A 21,263-nucleotide genomic window follows, 5' to 3' on the forward strand; every position below is an offset into this window, starting at 1 on the left:
AAAAAAAATCTTAGAAAAATATTTGACTTTAATGCCTTGTGAAGTTTTGTGGGTAGTCTGAGCATAATTGTTAAGGAGAAGTAAATTAAGGGAAAACTGAAGAGGAAGAAATCAGTGTAAGGACCTATTTAGCCAGAGCGCTTCCATCCAGTTAAACAATAATTTTGTTGTTTAAAACTTAAACTGTCCCTGCCCCCCTTCCCCCAGGGGACTTACTTAAAAACAAGTCCTGGAACCAGTCCCAGGTAACAAAGCCCAAATACAAGGGTGGGTCATGCCAGGTGGAGACATCCAATCAGTGGGGGGCGGTGCATACCGTCTCCCTAGTTACCAAGGAGTATGGGCCCCGCCCTTTGGGCACCTTTTGGGCGCCAATTCTGACCAAGGTGATAGGTTGGTTCAAATATCTACTAGGGTAAATTGTAATTCAATTGGTCACTTATGTGTGACCTAGCATGACTGTGCAGCTTTCTCCCTGTGTTACAATTTCATTGGCCACCTGTGTGTGGCCAGGCCCAACCACATGGCCTTTGCCCTTAAAAACTAGTCTGTGAAGCAGAGAGAGGTCTCCCTCTCTGTAAGAGGCGCAGCCCCCAACGTTCAGTCTGATTCTTGATGCTTGGTGCGGAATAAAGCTGTGCTTGACCTTCGCTTTATATCAGTCTCGCCCCTTTAATCACGGACCCATTATTGGGGGACCTAACAATCAGAGAGGGGGACACATCATGAAAGACTCCAGACTCTGGGAAACAAACTGAGGGTTACAGAAGGGAGGGGGCTTACGGGCTGGGGTAACCAGATGATGGGTATTAAGGAGAGCACGTGTTGTGATGAGCCCTGTGTGTCATACACAACTAATGAATCATTGAACACTACATCAAAAACCAGTGATGTACTATATGTTGGCTAACTGAACATAATTTAAAAAAATAAAATAAAAAAAAGAACAAGTAAAATAAGTAGATCTAAGATTAAAATACTTGTAGGTAAAATTTTATTTATTTATTTTTAAAAGATTTTAATTTTTTTATTTGTTAGAGAGAGAGAGAGAGAGAGAGAATGAGCACAAGCAGGGGGAACTGCAGAGGGAGAAGTAGAAGCTGAGCAAGGAGCCTGATATGGGTCTCGATTCCAGGACCCTGGGATCATGACCTGAGCTAAGGGCAGATGCTTAACTGACTGAGCCACCCAGGCGCCCCTAGGTAAAATTTTAAATAGCTTCCAAAATCTTTGGTATTGGAAATTTTAAAGTCTTGCTAAGTTAAATGATGAGTAACATAAATTCATTGGTAATCTAGATCATTTCCAAATATGATAAAATAATACAACATTAAGTACAGAAAGTGATTGATCAACTTTTGCCTTTTTATAGAGAAACTAAAGATAAATTTGAGTCTATTTGATGAGGGAACAGAAGGCTGGCTGAGGACAAAGCCAAAGGCTGACACCTTGCAACCTCCCCCGCTCTCCACTCTTGGGTAGGACATATGTGACATTCTTTAGGAATTTCCCACCCATCTTAATGTTAATATTTTGCTAGAGGGCAAAACAACCTTGGCAATGGCAAGGCCTCTGGTATCCGGTATCTTTGTAGGTCCTCTTTAGCATATAAAAGTTCTATTGAAACCTTCCTTTTCCTTACCTCCCCCCAACTCCATGGTACATAACCTGCCATCCTTCACAACCCCGGGGCAGCAGCTCTTCCTGCCCACAGGGCCTATCCCTGTGCTTTAATAAACCACCATTTTGCCCCAAAGATGTCTCAAGAATTCTTTCTTGGTCATCGGCTCTGGACCTCACCCCACCAAACCTCATCTATGTTCTAAAACTTCATTGTATTAGCAAACATGTTTTATGCTTTACTGAAAGATCATATTAAGAAAACACATTTCTTTATTTTTTATTTTATTTTTAAAGATTTTATTTATTTATTTGACAGAGAGAGACACAGCAAGGAGGGAACACAAGCAGGGGGAGTGGGAGAGGAGAAGCAGACTTCCCGCTGAGCGGGGAGCCCAATGTGGGGCTCAATCCCAGGACCCTGGGATCATGACCTGAGCTGAAGGCAGAGCCACCCAGGTGCCCAGGAAAACACATTTCTAAAAATTATAAAATGATGTGGGAAATAAAGGCAGAAGAAAAATTATTACATTTCCTTACTACTTACAACCCACTGACAAGTCCTTGAAACAGGCAGAAGGACTCTATGCCCAAGTTTTCGCGTCTGAGAGACCACCAAGGAGCCAACACTGATGTAATCACATGAGGGTTTATTTGACAAGCTTAAGCTTGGGCTCAAGTATCCCCGACACAGCAGAGTAGGGACCTGGACCCTGAGGTGACATGCTTAAGCTTGGCCCCAAGTATACCCGACATAGCAGAGTAGGGACTTGGACCCCGAACAAGATTACAGTCAGAGTTTTTAAAGGCAGAGTAGGGGTGGACTCAGCGGTGGGTGAGGACAAAGGGGATATTCAGAAGGGCTATCAGGGTAAAGAAGACTGTCAGGATATTGGAGGCCTGGTTATTGTTAAGCCAAGGCCGTTTTCCCCTCTAATGAGGCACTAACATGAAGACAGTTGGGAGTTTCCTGGTGGAATGTCATATTCCTCCTATCAAGCATCCTAGTTAGTGAGATTTAGCACTGGGACATTTGTAAACCGAGGGAGACTCCTGTCTTGCAGGATTGTGATTTCTACAAGTTAACTATTTGTTCACACATACTACCGAAGGGAGGGAAGCAGGTGGAGAGGGTGTGCAAGGTGCCAGCTTTTGCTTTGTCAAGATGGCTGTACTTATGTCAGGGGTAGACTCATGGTGGGTACAGCCTTGTTTTTCTTGGCCTCCACAGGACCTTCCTCTAGGAACTCAGCTGCCCTGGTGTTAATACTTTGCTAAGGGCAAAAGACAATCTTAGGATCCTGTAAGTCTAATTAACATATAAAAATTCCTTTGGAAACTTCTTTTATCTCTACCCCTCAAGATACACGTTGGCAATCATCCTTCAAGCATATGACCCACCGATAAATATCTTAAGAGTCTCCTGACAGAGTTTTTACTAACCAGTAATAAATGACCTTTTCCTAACCATAGCTGGCACCCTCAGGATCCTGGAAATCTTGTTTCCAAAATACCTGGAAGGTTTACGCTATCCCTAAACCTCTCCCAGCTTGAAAGTATATAATGGGTCACTCCTCATGACCCCGTGCACCTCTTTCCATCCAAGGGCCCTGTCTCCATGCTTTAGTAAAACTACCTTTTTGCACGAAAGACATCTCAAGAATTCTTTCTTGGCCGTTGGCTTCGAAACCTAAAGTTTCTTTCCTACATCATAGAATATATTCATAAATTTGCCAGTTTAAAGTATTCTGGTATAACAGAGTTCACAATTGCATACTACTTAGTTTTTACTAGAAATTAAGATTTCTAAGCATTAAGAATTCTAATATATGTAATGAAGACCACCAGAAATAATAAGGAAAAGAACTCTATATGTGAGGAAAATAAGATGTGTTTTTGGTAAGAAAAAATATGAGAAATAAAAACATATGCTAGTTGAGGGAAATGAGAATGATTTTGTGCTAAAATGACATTGGTTATTTATTTATTTATTTATTTAAAGATTTTATTTATTTATTTGTCAGAGAGAGAGAGAGCTCAAGCACAGGCAGACAGAGTGGCAGGCAGAGACAAAGAGAGAAGCAGGCTCCCTGCTGAGCAAGGAGCCCTATGTGGAACTCGATGTGGAACTGGATCCCAGGACACTGGGATCATGACCTCAGCCGAAGGCAGCGGCTTAACCAACTGAACCACCAAGGCGTCCCGACACTGGTTATTTAAAGAGTAAAGATTTAGGACGAAATCTGAATGTAGAAAAAGAAAGTTGTGGAAGGTTTGTGGAGAACGAAATCTTTGAAAGAAATTTTATGTGTGGTCAGTACTGGCGAAGATTAAGATAAATTTAAATAAGTAAATGTGTTTTAATTCCAAAAGTACACTGGGGCAAAGTTTTTGTTTTCTCTTTGTTAAATGTACTAAGTTTTTTTGAGATAGTGATCTGCTCTTACTAGAGGCCCATGGTAGGCAGCCTCAAAATAGACCACTTGGCATGAACATTATTTTAAACTAAAAGTAATGAAAACCCAGCAGATTCAGGAAAAGCTCTTTACCTCCCCCTCCACTGCCTGCTTGTAACAGGAAGAGAGCAATTAACAGAGATTGCTATTTACCTAAGAAACTTATTTGCATAATAGGGCAAACTTTGTTTTCCATGCATCTTCCATCTTCTCCCCTTTGTATCCTCAGACCCATCCCCCTCTCCTTAGCTCATATAAGCTTCTAGTTGCCGGTCTTTGCAATTTCCATGTTTGTGTGGATTCTCTGTATCTATGTACACTATTAAATTTTTGTCCTGCTGATCTGTCTCATGTCAATTTGATTCTTAGTCCAACTAGAGGGACCTTGAAAGACAGTCTAAATTCTTCCTCCCTAAGAGCTTCATAAGAAATTATAAACAAAAGTTTTTCTTTACGTTATTTATTTGTTTGTTTTTGGGGAAAGATTTTGTTTACTTATTTGACAGAGAGAGACACAGCGAGAGCAGGAATACAAAAAGGGGAGTGGGAGAGGGAAAGAAGGCTTCCTGCTGAGCAGGGAGCCTGATGTGGGGCTGGATCCCAGGACCCTGGGATCATGACCTGAGCCAAAGGCAGACCCGCAATGACTGAGCCACCCAGGGGCCCCATTTTCTTTACCTTTTAAGTTATCTGCCTAAAACACAATAATTCTCTGTTTGCTGAAATGATTTCCTGTATTTTTCAGGTCTTTGGTTATTGAAGATAACTGAGTCTGCATGTTAAAAGAGCAAAATTCGGTTCACGACCATGTAACCTGTATTTACCTTTGATATCTTTTCTTGTCTCTTTGGTTAAATGGAAAATTAAATATTGTTCCATAATGATTTGTGATCTTATTCAATCAAATGTTCAAAACTTTTGATATTTTTTCACAAACTTCCCAAAATAAAATTCTAAACTGAAGTCTTTTGACCATAATCTAACTGAAAATTTCCAGTGGGCCACTGGAACGTTAAAAAAAAAAAAAAGTAAGAAATTAAACTAAATTGACGTATGGGGTATGTTAAGTTACATGGCAACATTGTCCAAGAAGTCATATTAAACCCTCTTAGATTATATTCATGTAGATATGGTATTAAAATAAATCTTCTAAGAATTATGTGAAACTCCTAGCAATTTCATGTCTTGGTATGTTATTATCTTGAAGTGATATGTATCACAAAAATAACCAAATTTCCTTGTCAATTGCATAGTAATGATGTGGATTCAGACCTATAACCACGGCCATGTTTAAGTCTTTTATTGTTCACGGGCAGTTAAACTTGTACTCAGATGTTTTCATAAAAATTCCCTGCAAGTTTGCTCCATCTTCAATGAGACTCATGGAAAAAAACTCTGAGTAAGTTTTCTGATAGCCTTAAGATCATAAAACTGAGCTAGGTAAAAATTTCTGAAACTAGTGGAAAAATCAGAGTCAAGCAGAACAAGAATTAATAACATGGGATTGAATGAACTGAGCAAGATGAGCAAGATAATTATAATTTTAATGACTTCTTGTTTGGAACATTGCTGACTTTTCAAAAATGTTTTATTTTTTCCAGATTTAAAAAAAACTTTTTTCTCTTAAGCTGACTTACAGCAATTTGATGAAACATACCTTTGTGAACAAATTGAAACATTTACCTTTTGTCTCTACTTGAACCCTCCAGAATTCAGAAACTCTCAGTTTTTTTTTTTTTTAAGACCTTATTTATTTGAGAGAGAGAGAGAGAGCGAGAGCGAGCGAACAAGCTTGGGAGAAAGCACAAGCAGGGAGAGTGGCAGAGGGAGAGGGAGAAGCAGGCTCCCCGGTGAGCAGGGAGGCTGATGTGGGGCTCCATCCCAGGACCCTGACATCATGACCTGAGCAGAAGGCAGACATTTAACCTATTGAGCCACTAGTCACCCCTCAGTGTGCATTCTTTCATTTTTATGGCAATTTATTTATTTGCATAAATGCAATTGACAATTGGAAACACAGGTTATTTCACCAAACCTTTGACTGGAATGTCATATCTGAGAAAGACATGCATAGACTCAGATAATCAAACAGCTTTAAAGAGCTAAGGTTGGCTTTATGATGTCAATAAAACCCCTTAGATATCTCAGCCTGCTACCTTGCTTACAGACTTCCTAGCAGCCTTATCAGGTGAGCAAAGAAGGTCACTTCCTGGCACATGCAGGAACCTCAAGATATTAGGGGGACCTCCGAAAGAGGAATTCACCAAATCTATAGGAATTGCAAGCAAAGTCTGATGGCAAATACTTGGGATGGCTTTTGACCTTGAGAGATATTGAAATTTTAATCTAGAGATTCCTAATGAAACTTTCCAGCAAAGCAGGTTTTTAAAAGCTTATATGGTAAATCACTGTTTTTGTTGCATTTATGTGAATAATCAGGCAATTTTTTTTTTGTAAATAACTTATTATGCCTACAAATTAGTGTTAATTTGGCTGTCTTTGATAAAAATGAGTGTGATTTATTTAAAAAAATATTTTTAAAGATTTATTTATTTATTTTTTGGAGAGAGACACAGGGAGAGAGGGAACATAAGCAGGGGGAGTGGGGAGGTGTAGGGGGAGAAGCAGGCTTCCCGCTGATCAGGGAGCCTGATGCTGGCCTTGATTTCAGGACCCTGAGATCATGACCTGAGCCTAAGGCAGACACCCAACAACTGAGCCACCCAGGCACCCTGAGTGTGATTTGTAGAGAGAAAATATGTCTAACATTTTGATTTTTCTCCCATTTTTTTCACCTAGACTCATTTGAGATCTAAAACTGACTCCCCACCCCCCCGGATTCCCAAATGACTTGATGTAAACTTCAGAGAAATTGCCACAATAGCTCATAAATTAACAATCTTCATGCCTGTTGCTCTGTGAGCCACTCAGAGACCACTAGAGACATTTCAAATACAAACCAGGAAGATCTGTAAATTGCCACTACATGTCCTCACTCTATCTGAAGATGCTTTGAGCCTGCCATCTGGAAGTCTTCTCAACTGGCTACCCTCAGAACTCAGAAACTGGCTTAACACTTGATTCAATCAGTAACCATTATTTTTCTTTTATTTCCATTGAAACACCTCTTACTTAATACTTGATTGATTAGTTGAATCATAGGCCTACTTTTGAGAATACATCTGCATCACTGCCCCCTGAAGTAAGTTTGACTAAATTGACCTATTGTTAGGACTCAGAGACAACCTACCAGCTCAACTTTTTTTTTTAAAGATTTTATTCATTTTTCATGAAAGACAGAGAGAGAGGCAGAGGCAGAGGCAGATGGAGAAGCAGGCTCCCTGCTTGAGCAGGGAGCCTGATGTGGGACTCGATCCCAGGACCCTGGGATCATGATCTGTGCCCAAGGCAGCTGCTTAACCGCCTAAGCCACCCAGGCACCCCCTACCAGCTCAACTTTTAATGTATGAAACTTGAGGAAAGTTTCAGAGGAAGGAACTGTAGGGGCTAGGGCTGACTAACCCATGATAGCCATTTTGGCATGAAGATTATTCTGGGCTGAAGGCAACTGAGCCCAGTGGGCTTGAGAGAAACTTTTGTCCCTCCCTTACTGACATAGAGGAATCTAAATGAGGGTCTTTCCAGAATAACGATTATTAGCAGAGATAAATTTTATCTGAGTGATCAATCTGTATGGCAAGAGAAACGTCTAATTTCCAAACATCTACCCTTTTTTTTTTTTAAGATTTTATTCATTTATTTGACCGAGAGAGATCACAAGTAGGGAGAGAGGCAGGCAGAGAGAGAGAGGGGGAAGCAGGCTCCCTGATGAGCAGAGAGCCCTATGCGGGGCTTGATCCCAGGACCCTGGGATCATGACCTGAGCTGAAGGCAGAGGCCTTAACCCACTGAGCCACCCAGGCACCCCAACATCTGCCCTTCTGATCAGGGTGGATGTTTGGTAGGAATGTGAGGTAAATTCCTTCCTTTTGAAGTCCCAGACCCCTACCCCTGTTCCTCAGTTCAGGATGACATATAGACCTCATTTTGCCTGACTCTCTTTGGAATTTCCATGTCTGGGTGGGTTCCCCGTATATGCTTTAAATTTGATTGTCTCCTGCTAATCATGTCAATTTGATTCTTAGTCCGGCTAGGTGCACTTTGAAAGGGACAAGAATTCTTGGTGCTTGTCACTGCCGTCCAATTTATGCTATTCTATATCTGGACATTAGTGCCATCAGTTTATTTTGTTAGCATGGCTTTTCACCAACACGATGAAATTTTAATCCTACAGAAGCTTAGTGAATTTCATTATTACTACCCACTGTCAAATTATTTTTTAAATACATCAGTTACTATACTTTTATTTTTTATTTTTTTAAAGATTTATTTATTTATTTATTTTACAGATAGAGATCACAAGTAGGCAGAGAGGCAGCCAGAGAGAGAGGAAGGAAAGCAGGCTCCCTGCTGAGCACAGAGCCCGATGTGGGGCTCGATCCCAGGACCCTGGAATCATGACCTGAGCAGAAGGCAGAGGTTTTAACCCACTGAGCCACCCAGGCACACTGCAGGTATCTTTTATGTGCTGTATACTGGTCTTTGCCTGTAAGGAGCTAGATGAAAGAGAGAAGATATTTATGTGTTGGGTGACTGTGAAAATACAAAGACTAGCTTAACGCACTGAGCCACCCAGGTGCCCCTGGTTACTATACTTTTAATACTCTTGTGTTTAATACTCTTGTATTCAGAGAAGATCTGTTTATCTTCTTTCAAAAGCTCTTGTTTCTATGTCACTATTCTTACCACTGTAATAGATTTTCCTGGATTGCATTGACTCCTCTTTCAAAAAAAAGTTTCAAACTCTTTCCCATAAGTGTTTTACAAGATTCCCACAGTACCAATAGGATAACTAAGTTACCAGACTTTATAATGAATGATGAACTGTTATGGAGACTTGGAGGTTAGGGAGAGATATTCTAAATGTCCAGTGTAGACTTGACCATTCTTCAGTCTGTATTTAAGAGAAAGATGTAACTGCTATCTATTGATTCCACATTTTGCCATGTGAACTAGAAATCAGAAGTCTTACTTTATACTTAGCCAGTGGAAACTCTAATGGTGGGTAGAGTTTCTAAATACCAAGGATATAATAATGATGAGGAAGTAAGCAGTATGATCTCTAGTAGAATTTTCGATGTCTGCTTTGAGACCTTATTTAAAGGACTGAAACAGTTGGTGAAAAAGGGACAACATTGTTTTTGAAGGATAAATAACTGTTTGGCCAGCAGATGGAAAGGCCAGTCTTCTCAGAGTGAAAGTTATATACAGTAGCAAAGAGGACATGAAAATAGCAAATATATATATATATATATATATATATATATATATATGTACATATGCAATGTGAGTGTATATATTTATATACATGTTTATATGTGAGAAAATATAAATATATTTATTTATACCTATATATTTTTATAAATATAATATACGTAATTACACAGTATATAAATCAATCTGCAGAGCTTGACTCCAAATTAATAAAGTTTCCTAGAAGCAGCGTGTTGTAAAGTTATGATAAGAGGCAGATTTAAGGCAGGGAAATAGCACTTAACTAATATGTTTTAAAACCCTAAGACTAGGGTGCTGGGTGACTCAGTGGATTAAGCCTCTGCCTTTGCTCAGGTCATGATCTCAACGTTCTGGAATGGAGCTCTGCATCCGGCTCTCTGCTCAGCAGGGAGCCTGCTTCCCACCTCTCTCTCTGCCAGCCTACTTGTGATGTTTCTATCAAATAAATAAATTATATCTTTAAAAAAAAAAAAACCCTAAGACCATCACAGCAAAGAATGAAGAGAGAGTAGGGATTGGTCAGTGTGAATCTGGGCTTGTTGGAAAGGTGCTCATCTAGCTAGAGATGAAGAGGTTTGATCTCAGTCTTCTGAGCAGCACCTGGGTTACAAAATAAACTTAACACCCAGACTAGTTAACAAAACTAAAGCTTCTGTACTCAGCGTGTGGTTCCTGGACCTGCATTGTTGAAATCAGCTGGGACCTTGTTACAAAACAGATTCTTAGGCCCTGCAAATGAAACGGAATTTGCATTTTTACAAAAGACAGAGAAGACTGCTATTACAGTTTTAGTAACGATAGCCTTGAAGGCCAATGAGCAGGAGACCCAGGGGGCCTTGACTCTGCTAGCATTGAATTCCTCTGTTACTGTTACATTTTGTTGCTTTAATAGACTCCGTGGGCACATCATTTCCCCTGCTCTTTAAGCTTTGCCTTAAGAGAGGTCCAGAAAAATGTCTATCCCCAATGCCATCTTAAAATCCTGCCAGGTCATGACAAAGTGAGAGGCCTCCGGGATTTTGGCTGTCGTAGAACGTTTTCCAGTTTCTCTGCTGACACCTGTGATCCCTGTGTTCTTTCCGCAGAAGCCTGCATTCTCTGCTAGGGAAAGCAAACTCACAAAGTTTGGGCTGCTCCAATAGGGGTGGAGCTTGAGGCGAGCACGCAGCGTCTGTCGGTTGCCTAGCGACGGCGTCCACTCTTGCCCTCAGTAGTTGAAGTCAGCTACGGTTTGCAGGCCACCTGGAGGGCCGCCATGGAGACCGAAAGGGGCTCCCCGGTCCCCCGGGAGGCGGAGACCCCAAAGAAGGAGGTGCAGCTGCGGGTGACTCCTTCGGAGGTGAAATTCCTGGACACGCTGGCCGGGAGGGTGTACCGCCTCCCAGTTACTGTACACAATCTCGGCCGTTGCAACCAGAAAATCCGGTTTCAGGAGCCCCTCAAACCACAGGTAATACACTCGGGGGTTCTGGAGCAGGACTTCAGGACCTTCAGGGCTCTGAGAACTCGTCTCCAGGTGGGCGCCCGCTCTGTCCCAGAGAGTAGAAGCCTGGCGCCTGCGGAAATGGGGGCTGGATTGACCTTCCCAGGGAGCGGAGATTTTTGTCTCTCAGTGTTTACATACGCTAGACTTTTTGTTTTGTTTTGCTTTGTTTTGTGTTTTTACTTTTTGCTTGGCTTTGGGAGACAAGGGGGGAAAAGTAGATCTAGAACCTCCCAAATTCTGGGTTTGGAAAGAAGGGAAAAGGGGTTCACGTGTGTCTCCTAACAGCCCAGAATTTTTGCTTATATACTGTAGAATTACATCAACAAAATTCATATTCTTTTTTTTTTAAGATTTTTTTTTTAAGATTTTATTTATTTATTTATTTGACAGACAGAAATCACGAGTAGGCAGAAAGGCAGGCAGAGAGAAAGGGGGAAAGCAGGCTCCCCGCTGAGCAGAGAGCCCGACGTATGGCAGGATCCCAGGATCCTGAGATCATGACCTGAGCCAAAAGCAGAGGCTTTAACCCACTGAGCCACCCAGGTGCCCCAACAAAATTCATATTCTAACAAACATTTGTTGAGCACCTACTGTGCAAAATTCATGTTTCAAGAGGCTGTCCCAATCTTCTGGTTTAAAAGTTGACAGAATTGTATCTCAGTGTCACTGTTATTTTAGATCATGTGTGTGTATGGGTTTTTACTGTGATCACCAGTTATCAGGGAGACTTTTTTTTTTTTTTAAGATTTTATTTATTTATTTGACAGAGATCACAAGTAGGCAGAGAGGCAGGCAGAGAGAGAGGAAGGGAAGCAGACTCCCCGCTGAACAGAGAGCCTGATGCGGGGCTAGATCCCAGGACCCTGGGATCATGACCTGAGCGGAAGGCAGAGGTTTTAACCCACTGAGCCACCCAGGCGCCGCCTCAGGGAGACTTTTGATATAAGAAAAGTGATAAGAATTTTTGATATGTAAGTGATAAATAACCTGATTTTTTTGTGGGACATTGCTAATGATAAATAATATTGAATGCAACTGTACAGAAATATAAAGGTATCTGTGATTTTTTTTGTTAAAATTACATATATTTGTTTGTATACACATAGAAAAATGTATGGTAGTGATTAGAAGGTCAAAGAGAAAAAGACCTTTCGTGTTCTACTTTTTACACTTAAAAACATTGTTGTACTCTTTACCTACACTAAAGAGCACAAATCTCGGAAGTAAAGTTTGGTGAATTTTTATATATTTATACACCCATGTATCCACCATTTTGGTCAAATTGTACAATATTAACACCACTCTAGAAAGTTCCCTTCAGTAACTGGAGTCATCACCCCACGGAGGTAACCACTGTACTAATTTCTAACACCACAGATTGGTTTTGCTTTTTCTAGAGTTTCATATAAATGGAATCATGCTTTGTTCCTTTTTGTATTTGCATGTTTTGACAATAGTAATATGTATTTTGCGATACAGTAGCACAAGAGGCTCTTTGCTCTTTAAATAAAAAATGACCTGATTATTCCAAAGACTATAAAATTAGGGAAAAAGTTGATTATTTCACTACCTCCCTACATATTTATTGAACAACTGAAAGTAGGTCTGAAACTCCCAGATGGGGGCAAACACTATTTTATGGTTGTCCAGGAGGCACTTGTGTGGGTGGTTTTTGTGCAGTAAGGAGAAAAGTGATATGATTAGTTTTGTTTGTATCAAGAGTCATGAAGGAATACTATTTAGATCACAGGCCTTGACATTGACAAGAGAATGGCCAGGTAAGCTTCCTAGTTAGAAGCCACAGTCATGAACCCCATATCAGTGTGAACTTCTCTTTGTTGCAAGAGCATGATATGTACTCCTGATCTTTCAGAGACATAAAGGGAATGAGGAAAGAGATAGATTGGCAAAAAATGTAGTAACTATCTAGTAGAGCTGTTTGTAATTATTTATAGAATGATGCTCCTAACAGACAGTAGTACTTGTTTTCTGCTCTGGCCGAAAAGGGTGCATTGTCTTTGTGTTGACCACCTATTATGAACCGTATGCAGTGCTATGAGCCATCTACTGTGGGTTGCTGGTAGAAAATAAAGAAGACACAGACCTCATCTTAAGTGTTTTGCCAACTTGTGTGGCTGCTGGACTGTCAGGCCAGTCTCACTTGTAATTGCTCCCTTTTACCCCCATGGCTCAGACTCCCTTTTCTCTCTCTTTCTTTCTTTCTTTCTTTCTTTCTTTCTTTCTTTCTTTCTTTCTTTCTTTCTTTCTTTCTTTTTTAAGATTTTATTTATTTGAGAGAGAGAGAGTGTGTGCACAGAGGGAGAGGGAGAAGCAGACTGTCCACTGAGCGGAGAGCCTGATGTGGGACTCAATCCCAGGACCCTGAGATCATGACCTGAGCCAAAAGCAGATACTTAATTGACAGAGTCTCCCCGAGCCCCAGACTCTTTTTTCTTTTGACCCCTGTTTTCATTCCCACCTCCTGCAAGAATCACCCTTTTTCAAACTCCACCCATCTTTGAGGGTCAAAGTGAATTCTCTCTTGCTCTCTAAGTTTTTTTTTTTTTTTAGATTATATTTACTTGACAGACAGAGATCACAAGTAGGCAGAGAGGCAGGCAGAGAGGGGGGGGGGAAGCAGTCTCCCCTCTGAGCAGAGAGCCCGATGCGGCGCTCTATCACAGGATCCCGAGATCATGACCTGAGCTGAAGGCAGAGGCATAACCCACTGAGCCACCCAGGCACCCCTTGCTCTCTAAGTCTTATCATGTTATCTCCAATTTATTTCTTCCCTACTGGATACCAGTTGCATTAACAGACATTTATTATAGTTTGGAGTTGTGTCCCGATGACTCCTAGTAAATGTTAGTTTTACCTCTGTGGTCTGTCCACCAGCTCACATAGGTGGGGATGGTGCCTTACACACCTTTGCATACTGCTCAGAGGGCTTAGCAATGTGTAGTTTGACCAAAAGCACATACTGCTGAAGCCCTGGTTTTCCTTCTTTCTTTCTTTCTTTCTTTCTTTCTTTCTTTCTTTCTTTCTTTCTTTCTTTCTTTTTAAGATTTTATTTATTTATTTGAGAGAGCGCATGTACAAGCTTGGGGAGGGGCAGAGGGAGAGGAAGAAGCACTCCCCAGTGAGCAGGGAGCCCAATGCAGAGCTGTATCCCAGAAATCTGGGGTCCTGACCCAATCCGAAGACAGATGCTTAACTGACTGAGCCACCCAGGTGCCCCTTCCTGTTTTTCCTCTTGAAGATACAACTTCTTTAAAGGACGGTAGTCACACGTGGTATGTTACTTCTGATACCCACAGGCTTATGCAGGGAATAATTGACTGCTTGTTTTCTTACCGTTCTGTCATTGCAGGGGGATTGAGAGTTGGACTGTGATAGTTTTAAGGTATCAGAAGTTTACTGGAAGTGGGAAGCTTTCAGACCATTTGTATCAACAAATCACACTCCTGCTCTCTGTCCTTCATTGCTGGAAAGTACTGTGTAGATTCAGCCTCGCATGAAAATCCCTGAATAATTAATTTCAACAGACCTCCGTCGTTACTGATTGAAGCTCTTTGCCCAGCAAGGCTAGCTTATTAATTGCCTGCTGGGAGACTATTTTGCTTATCCTTTTCTCTGCTTGTGTCTGAGATAATCCTGCCCCTACAGGGAGCATCTTACTTTCTTGTTCACATTTTATGACCATTCTCTAAGCCTAGGCCAACTACTCTCCTTTCTGGCCCATAATCATGCTTTCTCAGGGATTTTCATGACACTTATGTCTCCAAGACTCAAAAGACATTTAATTAGTCTCCGGCGTGTATTATTTAACTTTCTAGGGGTGTATAGTCTGCTTCCTTAAGGAGATTATAAATTCAGGAGAGGGACTCATTCCAGTTGTGGGGAAAGAGCTTAATTTTAGAGTCAGATAGATGGGTGATTTCAATCCTCACTGTCACACAGACATTAGACATTAATTAACCTCTGCAAGTCCTAGTTTCCTCATCTGTATTCTGGTAACCTTAACATTGGCCTTACAGGACTCTCGAAATAAGGGGTGTAGAATGCTTTACACCTCGTGAGTGCCTAATACATAGTAGTTCTTCTTTCTCCCTTAGTATTTTTTCTGGAGTCTAGGAAATGGTTTACAAGAATAGAAGTGTTTTTTCCCTCTTTATTCCTTTTTTTAATATTCCTTCAAGTTATGAATTCTAAGTCCCCATGCAAAAACTATATAAAATGCTATATGTACGTGTGTATACATACATATGTATATATGCATGTATGTGTGTATATATGTATATATATGTATATATATGTGTTTTATATATATATATATGTAGATGATTGAGCAACATTTTTATTTGTATGCTCTCCCATTTTTCCTCTAAGTATCTCATACTTCTCAAGAAGACTATGAGCATTTACATGTTTCTCAACTGACTGCATTGTCAGTTTCAGTCCGGGTACTGTTAAAAGCATATCTGAAGGATCTATACTGATATACATATGGTAATTAAGTCTTTGCCTTTAGGGAAGGGATATTGTCTGTGTATTGATACAGCTCTTGAAATAATGTATACTTCTAACTACCGTTGCTCACATTATTTCCTTATTAGGAGTTACCATGTATCATTTGATTTTTTTTTTTCTCCCACTAAAGTTCAAACTGATGTTGACCAATCTGGATAAAGCACTTGCTTCTGGACTTCAGATGACAGCTATGGTGGAATACCATCCTGATAAAGATGAAGACACTTTTGACCAGCTACTTATTTCAATAGGAAATAAAACAATAGAGATCCCTCTCGTTGGGTATGTATTCTCCGTATTTTATGCTGACGTCTTCAGCACTCCTCAAATAAAAATAAGGGTTAAAGTAATATTTTGTATTTTCTATGGGTAACAGGGCTTATTGTATCTATAGTTTCCTTACAGCTGAACTTGAAGTACAAATTTTTAGCAACCTGTGGGATTTAAAACAAACAGAAATCTAGTTTTCTGGTATTTAAAATTTTTAAAAAAACATTTTTAAAGATTTTATTTATTTATTTAAAGATTTGTTTATTTGAGAGAGAGAGAGAGAGAGAGAGAGCGAGTGTGCAGGGAGGGGTGTAAGGAGAGGGAGAGCACATTCTCGCTGAGCATGGAGCCTACTCTATGGCTTGATCCCACGACCCTGAGATCATGACCTGAGCCAAAATCAAGAGTCAGATCCTTAATTGACCAAGGCACCCAGAAACCCCGAGTTTTCTGGTATTTTTAATTAAAATAAAAACATCCAACAATTGCATATATTCTGTTCTTTTTTTTCCCCTTGACTCATATCCTATTTTATTTCTACCTTTTTTTTTTTTTGGTACCTTTTGACAGCAAGTACTCAGTAAAGAATGCTGTATTGCTGTCTTTATAGTCTCACATTCCACTCTCATTTCAAAACACTAGATGGGCTGTCTTTCTGAGCTTTCCAGTGAAACAGCTCTTGCATGTTGCCAATCTGTTGGTTAATTCCTGTCTTTATTTTACTCCATTTCTCAGCAGCATTTGACACTATTAACCATTATTACCTTCTTGTGCTACTTTATTCTCTTGACTTCCCTGGTACTGCACTTCTTCAATGGCTGCTCCTTCTCATCTTACTTTTCTCTGTTTTATTGAAATTCAATTGACACATTACATTGTACAAGTTTATAAGTTAGATAGCATGTGGATGTGATACATTTATATATTACAATATGCAGTTTAAAAAAAAAAGATTTTATTTATTTATTTGAGAGAGACAGAGAGAGAAAGAGAAAACATGAGAGAAGGGAGGGTCAGAGGGAGAAGCAGACTCCCCACTGAGCAGAGAGCCCCATGCAGGAATCGATCCTGGAACTCCAGGATCATGACCTGAGCCAAAGGCAGATGCTTAACCAACTGAGCCACCCAGGCGCCCTATATATTGCAATATGATTATCATCCTAGGGTGAGCTAATACCCCTATCACATTATATAATCACCATTTCTTTTCTGTGGTAGGAGCAATTAAGATCTAGTATCTTAGTAACTTTGGAGTTTTATAACACAGTGTTGTTGACTGTGATCACTATGCTGTGCATTAGCTCTCCAGGACGTATTCATTAACTACTTCCCTATTTGTACCCTTAACCAACATCTCCCCAATTTCCCCACTCCCTTGGCTCTGTAACCACCATCCTACTCTCTGTTTTTATGATGAATGTATTCTTAAATGGATTGTGAACCTCTATCTATATTTTAATATAATTATTATCATTATTATTTCACTGAATTTTAAATAATGAAGATGTTTGACTTCCAGAGAAATCTAAACTGTGCTCTTTTGAGATTGGTTGAAAAATGTCGACTCATATAATGAATAGAACACAGAACTAAGTACAGTTGACCCATGAACAATGTAGGGGTTAGAGCTGCCAATGCTTGTGTAGTTGAAAAATCCATGTATTACTTTTGACTCTTCCTACTAAAAGTCTACTGGTACCTGGAAGCCTTATTGATGACATGAATAGTCGATTAACACATATTCTGTATGTCATATGTCTTACATACTGTAATTTTACAATAAAGTAAGCTAGAGACAAGAAATACTATTAAGAAAATCATAAGGTAGGGCACCTGGGTGGCTCAGTGGGTTAAACCCTCTGCCTTCGGCTCAGGTCATGATCTCAGGGTCCTGGGATCAGGCCAGCATCCCGCTCTCTGCTCAATAAATAAATAAAATCTTAAAAAGAAAAAAATAAAAAATAAAATCTTTAAAAAAAGAACGAAAATCGTAAGGAAGAGAAAATACATTTACAGTGCTGTATTAAAAAAAAAAGTGCACTTTCTGAGTTCAAACCTGTGTTGTCCAAGGGTCAACTATAACTGAGATGCAGATTAACTTTGATATGGATTATTTATTTGAACAGGAAATTTGCCATTTTCATTTTATACTGAAGAAAGTTTATTTTTGTGCATTATAAAATTACCTATTGGGGTGCCTGGGTGGCTCAGTCATTGGGCATCTGCCTTCACCTCGGGTCATGATCCCAGGGTTCTGGGATCAAGCCCCACATTGGGCTCCCTGCTCAGTGGGAATCCTGTTTCTCCCTCTCCCACTCCCCCTGCTTGTGTTCACTCTCTTGCTGTCTCTCTGTCAAATGAATAAATAAAATCTTTAAAAAATAAAATTAAAAAAATTACCTCTTAAGGCTAATGTGAACATTTTTTTTAAAGATTTTATTTATTTATTTGACAGACAGAGATCACAAGTAGGCAGAGAGACAGGCAGAGAGAGAGGAAGGGAAGCAGGCTCCCTGCTGAGCAGAGAGCCTGATGCGGGGCTCGATCCCAGGACCCTGAGATCATGACCTAAGCCGAAGGCAGAGGCTTTAATCCACTGAGCCACCCGGGTGCCCTAGTGTGAATATTTTAAAGTGTTTTTTATTCATATACATGCACATATGGATCCTCCTTTTCCTTAGCAAGATGTTATTCTTTTGTGTGTATTTGCCTATCACCAGCAGAATTAATATTGGAATATTCATATTAATATTGGTATTTGACATGCCTTTTTATAATTTCCCTGGTATTTTTTTTTTTAAATAAGCTACATTTAGACCTGCAGTTATTTGGTTCTCTGTATTGTTGAAAAGTTGATTAAGGACAGCATTGCATTCTATAAAGAAATCAAACAGTTGACACATGGTAGGAAAGGAATAAGCTATTAGCCTATTATAAATAATTTACATTTTAAAAAACAATTATTTATTTGGGGGAGAGAGAGAGAGAGAAAGAAAGCACACACGAGTTGGGGGGGGAGGGGCAAAGGGAGAGGGACAAGCAAAATCCCCGTTGAACAGGAATCCTGATGCGGGGTTTGATCCTAGGACCCTGAGATCATGACCTGAGCCGAAGGCAGAGGCTTAAGGACTAAGCCACCCAGGCATTCCTTAATTTACATTTTATAATTTAAGTATGACCATTTTTGGTCCATTCTGCACATTGATGTAACTATGAGTTGCACTTAGGTTTGCTTGTTTGTACTATATATGGACAGTTGAAAATGATTCTGCCTTTGAAGACAGGAATTTTGTCTTGGCCCCATAATGTAGGCACTCTCTCATCAGGTCAGCTGCTTATCACAGTTGCAACAAACGGACAGCACTGCCCTCTTAAAGTATGGTGGAAAGGGCTGAATGAAGCTATGTGTGTGTGTGTTAAGTTTTTTTTTTTTTTTAAGATTTATTTACCTATTTGACAGAGATCACAAGTAGGCAGAGAGGCAGGCAAAGAGAGAGGCGGTGGGGAGAGGGCCTGACACGGGGCTCGATCCCAGGACCCTGGGATCATGACCTGAGTTGAAGGCAGAGGCTTTAACCCACTGAGCCACCCAGGCGCCCTGTGTGTTAAGTTTTTAAGTTCTGTACCATTACCTTACCTGTGTAGGATTTTGTATCCACCACCATAGTCAAGATATTCAGCTGTTCCAATATCACAGGGATCTCTCCTATTACTTGTTTATAACGACACCCAACTTCCTTATGCTTCACACCTACTATCCCTAAACTGTGGAAACCACTATTCTGTCTTCCATTTCTGAAATTTTGCCACATGAAATATGTTATATAGCCTTTTGGGGTTGACTTTTTTTCACTCAGCAGAATTCTCTGGACATTCAAGCAAGCTTTTGTTTATATGAATAGTTCACTCCTTTTCATTGTTGAGAAGTATTCCATGGTATGTGTGTACCACAGTTTGTTTCACCATTGGCATGTTGAACACTATCAGGCTGATTCCAGTTTTTGGCTGTTATAAATAATGCTGCTGTGAACATTCTTTGCTTGCTTCTTGCAGCATTGCTAGAGTTTATAGTTGCATTTAATGGGGATCAACATGGGAAAATAGATTTATGAAATCTTGTCTGGAAACCAAAAGTTTGTATTATCTGTACTTTAGCAGAAATGATATAATCAGTGATTCTGAACACTTTTTTTTCATGTATCCATAAAAACTACATCCCTTTTGCACATTTAAAAATGTCTAAAGTTCTTCCTTATGAGCTTGAATAGTTGCAAAGATGTAATTGCTTGTCCATAATAATTGTTACTATAAGATAATTACATGGTTTTTTCAAATGTATCCAGTAAAATGGATATACCATAGTAATTTGTTAAACAGTTTAAAAATTCACCTCTTGGGGCGCCTGGGTGGCTCAGTGGGTTAAGCCGCTGCCTTCGGCTCGGGTCGTGATCTCGGGGTCCTGGGATCGAGCCCCGCGTCGGGCTCTCTGCTCGGCGGGGAGCCTGCTTCCTCCTCTCTCTCTGCCTGCCTCTCTGCCTGCTTGTGATCTCTCTCTGTCAAATAAATGAATAAAATCTAAAAAAAAAAAAAATTCACCTCTTCTTTTTTCCCCCTCAGGTTTGTACTTCCATTTCTTACCATAGCATCATATCCTAATGTATTACATTTTTATAGTTAGATCTTTGCTGATCACCAACAATAAACTGTGTTGTAAATTTGTATGCAATTCTTGTGTATGTATATATGTACATATCAATATGTGTAGCCAGTATGTATACATATACAAATATGTATATAAATAGATATACTTTAATCATAAATCTATACACGTTTTTAAAATTTCTTATTAATTATATATATATTTTGAAGGTTTTATTTATTTATTTGACAGAGAGGGAGAGAATACAAGCAGGGGGCTAGCAGGCAAAGGGAGAGGGAGAAGCAGGCTACTTGCTGAGCAGGGAGCCCCATGTAGGACATGATCCCAGAACCCTGGGATCATTACCTGAGCCATGCAGCTGCCCCCTCTTATGAATTATATTAATATAAATTTATTTTAACTTCCTATATAAATTACCAAGTTTGATACTTAATTATTTTTCCTTTTTTTTTAATAATCAAGATACAATTGGGACGCCTGGGTGGCTCAGTTGGTTAAGCAGCTGCCTTCGGCTCAGGTCATGATCCCAGCGTCCTGGGATCGAGTCCCGCATCGGGCTCCTTGCTCAGCGGGGAGCCTGCTTCTCCCTCTGACTCTGCCTGCCACTCTGCCTGTGCTCACTCTCACTCTCGCGCTCTCTCTCTGACAAATAAATAAATAAAATCTTTAAAAAAAAAAATAATCAAGATACAATTGACATATAGCACTGGATAAGTTTAAGTGTACACTGTTGATTTAAAACATTTATATGTTGCAATGTGATTACTGGTGTGGTGTTAGCTAACACCTCCATCAAATCACATAATTATCATTTCATTTTGTGGTAAGAACATTTAAGATCTTATCTCTTAGCAACTTTCTTTTTTTTTTAAGATTTTATTTATTT

At 39.9% G+C, this 21,263-nt stretch overlaps 1 protein-coding gene across 1 annotated transcript in view; it reads left to right on the forward strand.

Moving 5' to 3' along the window:
• The first annotated feature begins 10,637 nt into the window (after positions 1–10,637).
• CFAP47 (cilia and flagella associated protein 47) overlaps positions 10,638–21,263 on the forward strand; it is a 509,602-nt gene continuing 498,976 nt past the window's right edge. The window contains exons 1-2 of the mRNA XM_032883134.1: positions 10,638–10,881; positions 15,578–15,729. Of these exons, the coding sequence (XP_032739025.1) occupies positions 10,687–10,881; positions 15,578–15,729 (347 nt within the window). The 5' untranslated portion in view covers positions 10,638–10,686. The remainder of the gene's footprint in view (positions 10,882–15,577; positions 15,730–21,263) is intronic.

This window comes from Lontra canadensis, unplaced genomic scaffold (assembly GCF_010015895.1).
Source record: "Lontra canadensis isolate GAN:19392208 unplaced genomic scaffold, GSC_riverotter_1.0 scaffold86, whole genome shotgun sequence".
Lineage (NCBI taxonomy): Eukaryota > Metazoa > Chordata > Mammalia > Carnivora > Mustelidae > Lontra > Lontra canadensis.